General features: G+C 37.8%; 1 protein-coding gene across 1 annotated transcript; it reads left to right on the plus strand.

Annotated features, from left to right (window-relative positions):
* The first annotated feature begins 7,308 nt into the window (after positions 1-7,308).
* Positions 7,309-10,861, plus strand: LOC107878183 (importin subunit alpha). The gene is made up of 2 exons (XM_016725100.2): positions 7,309-9,340; positions 10,421-10,861. The coding sequence occupies exon 1, from the start codon at positions 7,600-7,602 to the stop codon at positions 9,310-9,312; it is 1,713 nt and encodes a 570-aa protein (XP_016580586.1). The 5' UTR covers positions 7,309-7,599; the 3' UTR covers positions 9,313-9,340; positions 10,421-10,861.
* Positions 10,862-11,887: the final 1,026 nt, after the last annotated feature.

Raw genomic sequence — 11,887 nt, forward strand, 5'->3', positions numbered from 1 at the left:
GATCTTGTTATGCTTACAGAGTTGAGGATCTATCAAAAAACAACTATCCTCTAAAGGTTGATATAAAATTTACATATACACTATGCTCCCAGACCCACTTGTGAAAATCCATTTCCAAATGCCTGCTTAATCATCTCAATAAAGATATTGAATATCGAGTGAGAAATTAAAAATAAATAAACCCTTAGAGACTTTGCTTTTGAACATTGCATAAAGTGTAATTATTTAATTTAATCAACAATAACAATAACAAACCCAGTGTATTCCTACATAGTGGGGTTTGAAGGGGTAAGATGTACGCAGTCCATACCACTACTTCAAGAGAAGTAGAAAGGTTGTTTTCGATAGACTCCCGGCTCAAGACAAGGAATAATAAGCAAATACTTAATGAAGCATTAAACAAGATGTCAAGACATAAATACGCCACCCACAAGGAATAATAAAGTAAGAATAGTAAACAAATTCGTAATAAAGCATGCAACAAAGTGTCCTAGCAAGAATAATACATCTACCAAGTAATGCCCTACCCCAACGACTCAAACTGGCACTAGCTTTCTATCCTAATTCGCGTCTATCAGATCTTCTTATCTAGGGTCATGTCCTCAGTGAGCTGTAACTGCTCCATGTCCCACCTGATCACCTCTCTTTAGTATTTTTTCGGCCTACCCCTACCCCGCCTGAAATTATCCACACCAAGTTTCTCACACCTACGAATCGGGGCATCCATTCCCCTCCTCTTCACATGCCTGAACCATCTCAATCAGACTTCCCGCATCTTGTCCTCCACCGAAGCCACTCTAACTTTTTCCCGAATAGTCTCATTTCGAACTCTATCACTCCTATCAAGCCCACACATCTAATGCAACATCCGCATTTCCACCACCTTCAATTTTTCAATATGAAAGTTCTTGACTGGCCAATATTCCGCTCCATACAACATGGCCGGCCGGACGACCACCCTGTAAAATTTTCCTTTAAGCTTGGGTGGTACCTTTCTATCATACAACACCCCCGAGGTGAGCTTCTACTTCATCCATCCCGCCTCAATATGGTGGGAGACATCCTCGTCAATGTCACAATTCCCCTGAATCATGGACCCAAGATACTTGAAACTATCCCTCTTACACACCGTCTGAGAATCCAATCTTACTACCACCTTGTCTTCCTGCCTTACGTCATTAAACTTGCATTCCAAATATTCTGTCTTGCTCCTGCTCAACCTGAACCCTTTAGACTCAAGGGTCTGTATCCACACCTCTAATTTATCGTTCACACCCCCCGCGTCTCATCAATCAAAACTACATCATCTGCAAAAAGCATACACCAAGGCACCTCTCATTGAATACGCCGCGTCAACACATCCATCACCAAAGCAAACAAAAATAGGGTAAGAGTGGAACCCTGGTGCAACCCCGTCAAGACAGGAAAATGCTCTGGGTCTTCTCCCGTCATTCTCACCTGAGTCTTAGCTCCATTATACATGTCCTTGATTACTCTAATATACGCCACTGGTACCCCACTTACCTCCAAGCATCTCTAAAGCACCTCCTTAGGGACTTTGTCGTACACCTTCTCCAAGTTGATAACACTATGTGCAGATCCTTCTTCCTTTCCCTATACTGTTCCACCAGTCTCCGCACCAGGTGAATTGCCTCCGTCGTCGAGCGCCTGGGCATAAATCTAAACCGATTCTCCGAGATAGACACTATCCTTCTCAACCTCAACTCGACCACTCTCTCCCAAATCTTCATAGTGTGGCTCAATAACTTAATACCTCTATAGTTATTACAACTCTGAATGTCACCCTTGTTTTTATAAAGAGGGACCATAGTACTCCATCTCCAAGCCTCAGGCATTTTCACCGACTTGAAAATGTCGTTAAAAAATTCAGTCAACTACCTTAAGCCAGCTTCGCCAGAGAACTTCCAAAAATCTACAGGGATCTCATCAGGCCCTGTCGCCCTACCCCTACGTATCCTGCGAATAGCCTCTCTGACCTTTTCTACCTTAAAACGTCTATAATAACTAAAATCACGAAATTCCTCTGTGTGCTCTAACTCCCCAACACAATAACTCTATCCCTTTCATCATTCAATAACCTATCAAAGTACGACTGCCATCTCTTCTTAATGTGACCATCCTCCACCAATACTATACATCATCCCTCTTAATGCACTTCACCTGGTTGAGGTCACGACCCTTCCTCTCCCTAGCCTTAGCAAGCCTAAACAACCTTTTTTCCGCTCCTTTCTCCTCTAACCCCGAATACAAGCTCTCTAATGTTGTCGTCTTAGCCGTCGTGACTGCTAACTTAGCCTCCCTCCTAGCTATCTTGTACTCCTCCCTATTAGCCCGCTTCTCATCTTTATTCTTACTTTCACCCAACTTAGCATACGCCCCATTCTTAGTCCCCACTTTTTTCTTAACTTCGTCATTCCACCACCAATCCCCCCGACGATGGCCGGCACAACCCCTGGAAATACCCAATACCTCACTAGCAGTCTCCTTGATGCACCTAGTCGTCCTATCCCACATCCCTTCCACGTCCCCCCTGCACTCCCACATCCCTATTCCCGCTGCCTTCTCCCTTATCTCCCTTACATTCACCGGCGTAAGGTTACCACACTTAATTCTAGGTCTACCCTCCTCACCCCTTCTCTTCTTATCTTTCTTAATACCTAAGTCCACCACCAAAAGCCTATGCTGGGTCGAAAAATTCTTACTAGAGATGACTTTACAATCCTTACACAATACCCTATCCTCTTTCCTAAGCAGTAAAAAATCAATTTACGTTTTGGCTATCGCGCTTCGAAAGGTGATCAGGTGATCATCCTTTTTCGAAAAGCTCGAATTCACCACTAACAACCCAAAGGACCTTGCAAAATCCAACAGAGAAACTTTCTCTTCATTTCTCTCCCCAAAACCAAAACTGCCATGCACATCGCCAAAGCCTCCCGGTAACGCCCCAATATGCCCATTGAAATCCCCTGCTACAACAATCTTCTCAGAACTAGGCACTCCTCTCACCACCTTATCCAACGCCTCCCAATACCGCATTTTCTCCTCCCATCCAAGCCCACTTGTGGTACATAAATACTACACATGATCAGAGTAGATTCCCCAATGACCAACTTAACAGTCATCAACCTGTCGCTGATCCTCTTAACCTCCACTACCTGCCCTCTAAGATCTTCATCTACTAAGATGTCAACTCCATTCCTACGCCTCTCGCTACCAGAGTACCAAAGCTTATAACCATCCACATCCCTAGCCTTAGACCCTACCCACTTAATCTCCTGCACACACACAATATTGATCCTCCTCTTTCTAAGAATCTTCACCAGCTCTATAGACTTACCCTAAAGCGTACCTATATTCTAAGACCTAACCCACAGCCTATCAACTCTAGCAACATGTTTTTCTTTACCTCCCCTAACGCCGGGCCTAGCCCCCAATCCTACACTCGTTCTTCCCTCCTCTCCCACCCCCAACACAGGCCCCCTTCCCAATACCCTTGGACATGACCCTATCCTACTATCAATGCCCATAACCACAACTCCCAGAAAAATACACAACGACAGTAATAAAGCAACAATAGGAAATAGAAGTCACAAGCAAAGTATATGTAATAATAAAAAAAAAGTCACACCCATAAATTATAACTAAGTCAAGCAATGAAATAAATCGGAGATATACGACAACAGACAATCCCAACAAATTAAGCGCAAGTCAAGATACAAGAGATAATACTAGAATTTATACGAAGAATGAAATAGCAAAGGTTAGAAGTCACCGGGTTACACTTGTAGACCAAGTCCTCTTTTCCTGCGTGGTATGTTGGATCCCAGCAAATTGATGCAGAAATTAGTCATCGAGATATTTTGGCCGGAGCTTCGTCGGAGTGCCGCTAAAATTAGATCTTATCGGAATCAGATCTAGTCGGAACCAGCAGAACCGTCAGATGGACCCGTCGGATCGGTCGCTTGTGACCGAAGTTGGACACTGCTTATGTCACCAGAGTCGAGCCGACGACGCCTTGACCGCCGACGAAAGCAACGAATGGTTCAAAAGGTGGAGGGGGATCGAGAATGGGAGAGAGAAGAGGGTAGAGAGAATTGGAGAGAGAGAAAGAGGGAGTGGGGGTTATCCTTGCCTGTTACCGATGCTCCGATGCCGTCACCGACTTCATCAGATCAAAGGGCAGTGGTCGTGGGTTTAGTGAACGTTAGTTGGGTACAGTCATAAAATAAAATTTTTAGATCAAATTATATTTAATAAATCCTCGTAAATGAAAACCAAAAAAGCAGTACTTCATTTATAATTACTCCATATTTAATATCATTGTCGATCAAAGCAGCAAATAGAGGAACAATTTATTTTCTTAACAGCACAAATAGAGGAATAATCAGTCACGTTACTTCCTGGTCAATTGTCACGCGTCACCGTCCCCCACGGGTTCATAGCCCACGTCTTCGGTCCAACTACCAACCGAACCGCAAAACTATTTCATTAACCCCTCCCTGCTCAAAGATATTTCAATGATATTGAGGCCTAACGTTAAATTTTAATATAAATAACATAAATATCAACCCTTTTGGAAGTAATTATTCTTTCTTCCATTTTTTAAATTATTTTATTTTCTCTCCCTATTAATATACATAACATAGCCGACATATACATAGCATTCTGTGTATATGTTGGGATTTTTGTACTATGTTTAGGGAGTTGAGATTTTTTGTGATATTGAAAATATAAGTTGTGTATTTGTCTAATATTTAGTAAATTCTAATAAGGAAATTAAATTATTTTTTTAAAATGTTATATTTATTTATTTAAATTTTTATTTTTATAGTTTTTTGAAATACAAAATTACATGTAAAATTTTATTTATTAATGAGTTGTTCATCTTTTTATGTTAAAGAAAGGTCTCATTTAAAATTTTATTGCCTTCTTTTCAGGGCCGGCTCAAGTAAATTGGTGGCCTAAAGTGAAAATAAAACGCAGGTCTTAAATTTTCAAAAAAAAAATATTTTTAATATAAAATCTATATTTTAAATCATGAGATGCAAAGTTGTAAATATTATAGTTGATTTCTTCTAATGATTTTTTTCTGTTAATAAAGCTAATGCATTTAATCTTTATTGAGACGTACTTTAAATACATTAAAATTCTTTACTTTTATAAATAGGGTTTATTTTTTTTTATGTATAATATTTAATATTTTTTCATAAAAATCTATAATCTATTATTATTAAAAAATAAAGCTCCTCAAATTTGAAGTCTTAGGCGGTTGTCTTTTTTTTTTTTTTAAAGGGGTAGAGCCAACGCTGCTTCTTTTATTCTAATGGAATATTTTACTTTTTTTTCCTTGCCAACAAAAGATTTCGATAATATGTTTAACGTCTCATATCATATTAGCTGATCGTCTTATTAAAAATACATATTTAAAATTATTTATTTATTTATCAAATTAAAATAAATAAATTAAAATTTTTATTTTATCTCTACAATTAATATTCTTTGAAAGTATAAAGATAGTTTTATAAAATTCTAAAAAAATATTTTAAAAAGTAAATTAGTAAAATTATTTTTTTACTTATAATTTGTTAAAGAGTTTGAAAAGTAAAAGTGTTGAACTAATATACAAACTAATTTTTATGAAAATATGGTCCTTATAATTATGTGACCTGGATAATTGCTTTTGGGGTTGTTTGACGTGAGGTAGTGGTTGTTTGATAAGAAGTATAAGGTATTATAATATTTATTAGAATAAAGTATAATATTATTTTTATTTTCTATTTTCTCTATTCGGATTTATTAGTCATTATTTTTTAAATTTAATTTTTATTTGTTATTTTTTTCACAAATAAAAAGATAAAATTATTTTTCATGTTTTGTCTTTAATATTAATTAATTATTATTTAAACTATTTTTCAATATCTATTATACTAAACATCAATTAATAAAAATAATATGATAAAATTATTATATCAATCATTATTTTCTTAACGGAAAAGGACCTAAAATGCCCTTCAACTATCTAAAATAATGCAGAAATGTCCTTCATCTACCTATTGGGCCTGAAATGCCCTTGATGTCTATCTATTGGGTCTACTTTGCCCTTTATTTTAACAAAATTAATTTATTCCCGATTCATTAATAACGTGGCTTCTTCTAATTGGCTAACTAATAATTAATTAAATTAATTAATAATCAAACCCATTAAACCTGACCCACAACCCATCTGAACCTAATAATCCGACTCGTTAATACTCCAAATCTAATAACCCGACCCGACCCATCCAACCCTAATAATAACATAAAAAAAAAAAACAAATTAGTCAACCCTAATAATCTATATTTTTTACGTAGAAAGCATAGCCTGGAAGGTAAATAATCGAATGTGGTTGATCCTTCGAGCAATCAATTCCAAATTCTGTATAGCCACAATACTGAGGAGCACTGGCGTTGTAATTGTCGAGTCTCCAGAAAGAATACAAAATTTGAATTCCATTTCAGGTGGAATTAGGACAATATGCATGTGATGACTATGTATCAATATTTGCACTGGATATGACGAAGGAGAAAAACAGAAACACAAAAAAGTAATAGAAGAAGAAGAAGGAGATTAATTGATTTTGAAACATCGTTAATTGACTTAAACAAATTACTGAACTGATTGGTATTAATTTTGGCAGCTTCATACTCGTAATTACTCAGTTCGCTTGACTCTCAAACTCGAACACCACCACATAAATTAGATCGAAAGAACTCGTAATTACTCAGTTCGCTTGACTCTCAAACTCGAACACCACCACATAAATTAGATCGAAAGAACTCGTAATTACTCAGTTCGCTTGACTCTCAAACTCGCAACTGATTTGGTTTTTTTTTTTTACGTTATTATTAGGGTTGGATGGGTCGGTCGGGTTATTAAGTTTGGAGTATTTACAGGTCAGATTATTAGGTTTGGATGGGTTGTGGATCAGGTTTAATGGGATGTGTTATTAATTAATTAAATTAATTATTAGTTGGTCAATTAGAAGAAGTCATGTCATTAATGAATTAAAGATAAATTAATTTGTTAAAATAAAGGGCAAAGTAGACTCAATAGATAGACATCAAGAATATTTTAGGCCCAATAAGTAGACAAAGGATATTTTTATATTATTTTAGATAGTTGAAGGACATTTTAGGCCATTTTTCGTTTTTTTAATAACTATTGTATCATATCAAAAAATAATAATTAGAAGGAAAAGAAGAAAGAATATGGTTAGAGACTAATTTTAAAATTAAATTATTCCAAATAACTTTGCGCCCCAACCAAACGATCCCTTAGTGACCTAATGAACTAACGCCTCCGTCTCTACTTCTCCCAAAAAAACTCACTCCTCTCTCTCTCTCGCTAAACTTTACCTTCGCGTCTACGCAATTTATTACTCTCTCCCATTTCCCTCTTTCCCATATCTTCCATATTCCCAAAACTCCAAGCTCTGTTCCCTTCCTGCACAGCAAATGCTTAGCTTTCATTGATTTTCCCGGTATTAATTCCCGGGAGTTGAATTCAGTGACACCCAATTGAGTTTTTCGTACAAGAAAATGCATCACAACGGCGAACCACCAGTTCAGCAGCCGTCTACGGCCCAAACCTTTGACCAAATCAACCAACTTTTGTCTCATTTACTACCCTTTTCTCTTTCTGTCAACTCATTCACTTCACGTTGGCAAGTTCTCCGCTCCAAACTTGCTACTGTCAAGTCACTTCTGAATGAAATTGCCGATTCCCCTCACTGGTCGGAGAACGAGCTCTTACCCACACTCTTACCTAATCTGCTCTCTACTTTGCTTCGTATTCAGATTTTATGTGAGCAATGTTCTGACCCGAGGAAGACTCCCGGTAAGCTGTTGATGCAATCGGACCTAGATATGGCTTCCGGATGGTTGGCTAAACAGATCCATCATCTCGACCTTCTTTGCCGTTCCGGCGTGCTCCGTCAGTCTACTGCCATTGTGCTTTCGCACCCTTCATCTAATTCTACCAAAGATGATTTGATCCTTTTTATCAGAGATGTTTTTACTAGAATTCAGATTGGTGGTGTTGAGTTCAAGAAGAAGGCCTTGGAATCGCTGATACAGCTGCTTTCTGAGGATGAAAAATCAGCTGGGCTTGTTGCGAAGGAAGGGCATGTTGGGTATTTGATTAATTTACTTGACGTTAACACGGATTCTGCTATACGTGAACAAGCAGTTCTTGCGGTGTCAATGCTTGTTTCCTTGAGTGAACAAGCAAGGAAATGCGTGTTTGAAGAGGGTGCTTTAGGGCCTTTATTGAGGATTATCGAGTCTGGTTCGATTACGATGAAGGAAAAGGCTGTGTTGGCAGTGGAGTGTATTACTAATGACCCTGAAAATGCTTGGGCAATTTCAGCTTATGGTGGTGTCCCTGTACTTCTGGACTTAAGTAAATCTGGGTCGATTTCTGCGCAGATTCATGCTGTTGGGGCTATCAAGAATGTTTCCACGAATGAAGATGTTCGGATTGCGTTAGCAGAAGAAGGTGCAATTCCTGTTCTTTTACAGTTAATGGTTTCGGGGAAAGCATCAGCACAAGAAAAGGCAGCTAATTGCGTTGCGATTCTTGCTTCATCTGGTGAGTATTACAGGGATTTGTTAATTCAAGAAAAGGGGTTGCAAAGATTGCTGCATTTGCTCCATGAATCATCTAGTTCTGATACATTAGAATACGTTTTACGGGCAATTCATTCGTTATCTTCTTCTGATTGTGCGTCAAGGATACTTTCATCATATACTACATTTACTATTCAGTTAGCGGAGCTTATAAAGCATGGTAGCTTAATGCTACAGTATATTTCCGCTTCATTGCTTGCAAATTTATCCGTTGGTGAGGAAAAGAAGAGGGCTATTTCTGGGTGTATGGGGTCTTTGGTGAAGCTGATGGAATCAGCTAAACCAGATGGGCTGCAAGAGGTGGCGGCAAATGCGTTAGTTTCACTGTTGGCTGTGAAGTCGAATAGGAAGGAATTGGTTAAGGATGAGAAGAGTGTGATGAAGTTGGTCCAAATGTTGGATGCCAAGAATGATGTGGTCTCGAAGAAGTTTCCGGTGGCAGTGGTGGCGGCAATCATGGCGGGAGGGAGCCAGGGTTGTCGAAAGCGGTTAGTAGAGGCCGGAGCATACGGGCATTTGCAGAAGCTGGCGGAGGCAGAGGTTGCCGGAGCTAAGAAGGCCTTGCAGAGACTCTCAGGCAATAGGTTAAAGAGCATATTCACAAGGACATGGAGTAATAATTAGTAAAGCCACTAAACCCCGCCAACAAAAGGTTATTTTTCCTTTAACATCTTTAATTATCTAGTACTAGCATTTACTTAGCTGTTCAATTCTGCCGTAATTTATTCCACGTGGCATTAATGGGTCCTACCGTCTACCGATCAACATCATTCCTATTTGACATGTTAATCTAGTACTAATTCCTTATTTTGCCATCCATTTTTAAGAGAAGAATGCCCATGCTGATATGTTTGATCTAAATCCCCCTTACAAGTCATTTTATCATTAATTTGGGTCTGCAGTTAAGCTGTAGTCGCTTGCTCAAGAGGGTAAGAAGGCGAGCCAATATGCCCAACAATTTGTTGAAGTACAATTTTTTCCCAAATCAGAGAAGATCAAGTTGAAACACAAATGATCTAGTTTAAGAGATTAAAACGTCTGTGTCTTGTGGCTCATACTCATTATAGTTCTTGATCCCCCTCTTTCCCTCCAAAAGAGAAACAAGATAATATTTTGGGCTTCTTTTACTCGAACAAAGTAATGATGTTGTAAAAATAGTATTTTTTTTATCTAATCATTTTGAAGTAAGGGGGGAGCATGAGATGATGAGTTTTTGATATGAGTTCTAGGCCTAAAGCATAATATTGAAGTGGCCTAGTCAAATTTTCATGAATTCAAATGATACTACTTTCCTTAGACTAGTAGATTGTAGACAACCATGATGACCGAGTCATTTTTCATTGAGCAGAAGTTGGTGGACTATAATTAGAAATCCCAACTGTCCAACCTTTAAGTAGTGCACTTTCTTCCTCTCTTTTATAAAACACGCTAGATATCTAAATGTTTACGATGGGCCAGGCTGAGTTGTGATAAATTTTATGGTCCTGTAGTAGGGGCATGATTCTCAACTTTTATTTATTCAGCCTTTGGATATGAATGGCACTGATGCATTGCTTTGCTGGTTCATCATCATCTTATCAGAAGTGTCTTTCTTGTTAGGTTTACTACTATTTCATCAACTGACTGGATTACACGTGATGAACATTAGTGCTACTTTAAGTCCATTTTAAGTTCTTACTTTTATTCACTAATTTTGTTACTGACATTATCGTACATATGATGCTTCCTGCAGGTGGTTGTTTGAATTTTTCCCAACTGTCAAATGTGTAAAACCAACTCATTTCCTTCAAAGAAACCAGCAATCACTACCCGCTCGGTATACCCAACTTTAACCTTATACTATATTGTTCTCAATTATTAGAAAAAGAAAAGAAGTAAAAAAAAAAGTTGAATTTATTCTAAACTATATAACACATGGCATGGATGCGGTTTTTAGGGAGTATCCTTGTTTGTTTATTTTTATTTTTTAATTTTTCATGTTTTGTTTCACCATGTGAAGCTTTGTAAGCGAGTGATAATAGATAGGGATTGCACCCCCCACCCCCTCTTTTTTCCCCATCGTAGGCATCGGTTGATATTGTATATTCAAAGATTTGTTTTTCTTGTAATGGCCAAGCCTTAATTACAAAGTGTGCAACTTGTCTCTCTTAAATTTATCGTTTTTTTATTGGTACGATGTGCTTTTCATATACTACATTTGTTATTGACAACCTTTTGGTGTGGCCTTGAATTATGGTCAGTTTGCCGGTTGATTTTTTACATTTTTAGTAGAGTATTTATTATTGTTAAAGGACAGAACACATAGCTTATAACCCTCACATAAAGCTAAACTTTTAGGGCGGTTGCTAGAATCGATTCTTATATAATGCATTTGGTGAATTGTTTTATATTGTCCCTGTGATCATGCCAAGATAGCTTAGTTTAATTCTTTGGGTGATTGGTGTAAAAGGAGGTTCTAAAGTATGTTCACTAGGACTGTGGATAGACTTTTGGGTTATTTGTTTTTGATCGAAATTGGACGGCCATGATTACCGGGAAAGAAAAGAGGGTGGTCCAAAAAGAACTTGAGAAGGTGCGAAGAGGAAGCAGCTGTGAAGGTGTAGAAGAAGGAAACTAATACTAATAAAGGGCTAAAAAATACATGGGAGAGAAAAAGAAAGATAAATGGGAAATAGGACAATAGAGGGGACCGTTTACAGCGACATCACATGGAAAGTAGGGAAGTGTTGAGATTAGAAAAATGAAATCAATGTAATGGGGTCTTATTTTATATGGTTAGATTTTCTATGGAAAATGGTGGGACACACTCACATTCTATGTCTCTTCTATTTCATTTCCCTTCATCATCTCTCTCTTTCACATGCCCTGCCTAGTGCCTGCCTGCCTACCTTGTCCCACTCCAACCCCCCTCACCCTAACCCCCCAAATAGACCTGAAATATGCTCTACGCATATTAAAAATGTTAGGTGACTTTTTTTACTTCTCATGATGAAATATGCATAAAATTGAGTCAAAATTATAGTAGGCACAGTTTCACTTCCTACTGTCCCATTATGCTTAATTTAAGTGAGTTAACCAACAGTATTAGACTTTATGAAAAAGCACAGAACTTATACATAAAGTTATATAACTCACTTAAAAGGTGAGTTGTGTATTTTATTTTTATATAGCTCACTGAAAAAGTGAGTTATACAAAAAG

Source organism: Capsicum annuum, chromosome 7 (genome assembly GCF_002878395.1).
Source record: "Capsicum annuum cultivar UCD-10X-F1 chromosome 7, UCD10Xv1.1, whole genome shotgun sequence".
In the NCBI taxonomy this organism is placed as follows: domain Eukaryota; kingdom Viridiplantae; phylum Streptophyta; class Magnoliopsida; order Solanales; family Solanaceae; genus Capsicum; species Capsicum annuum.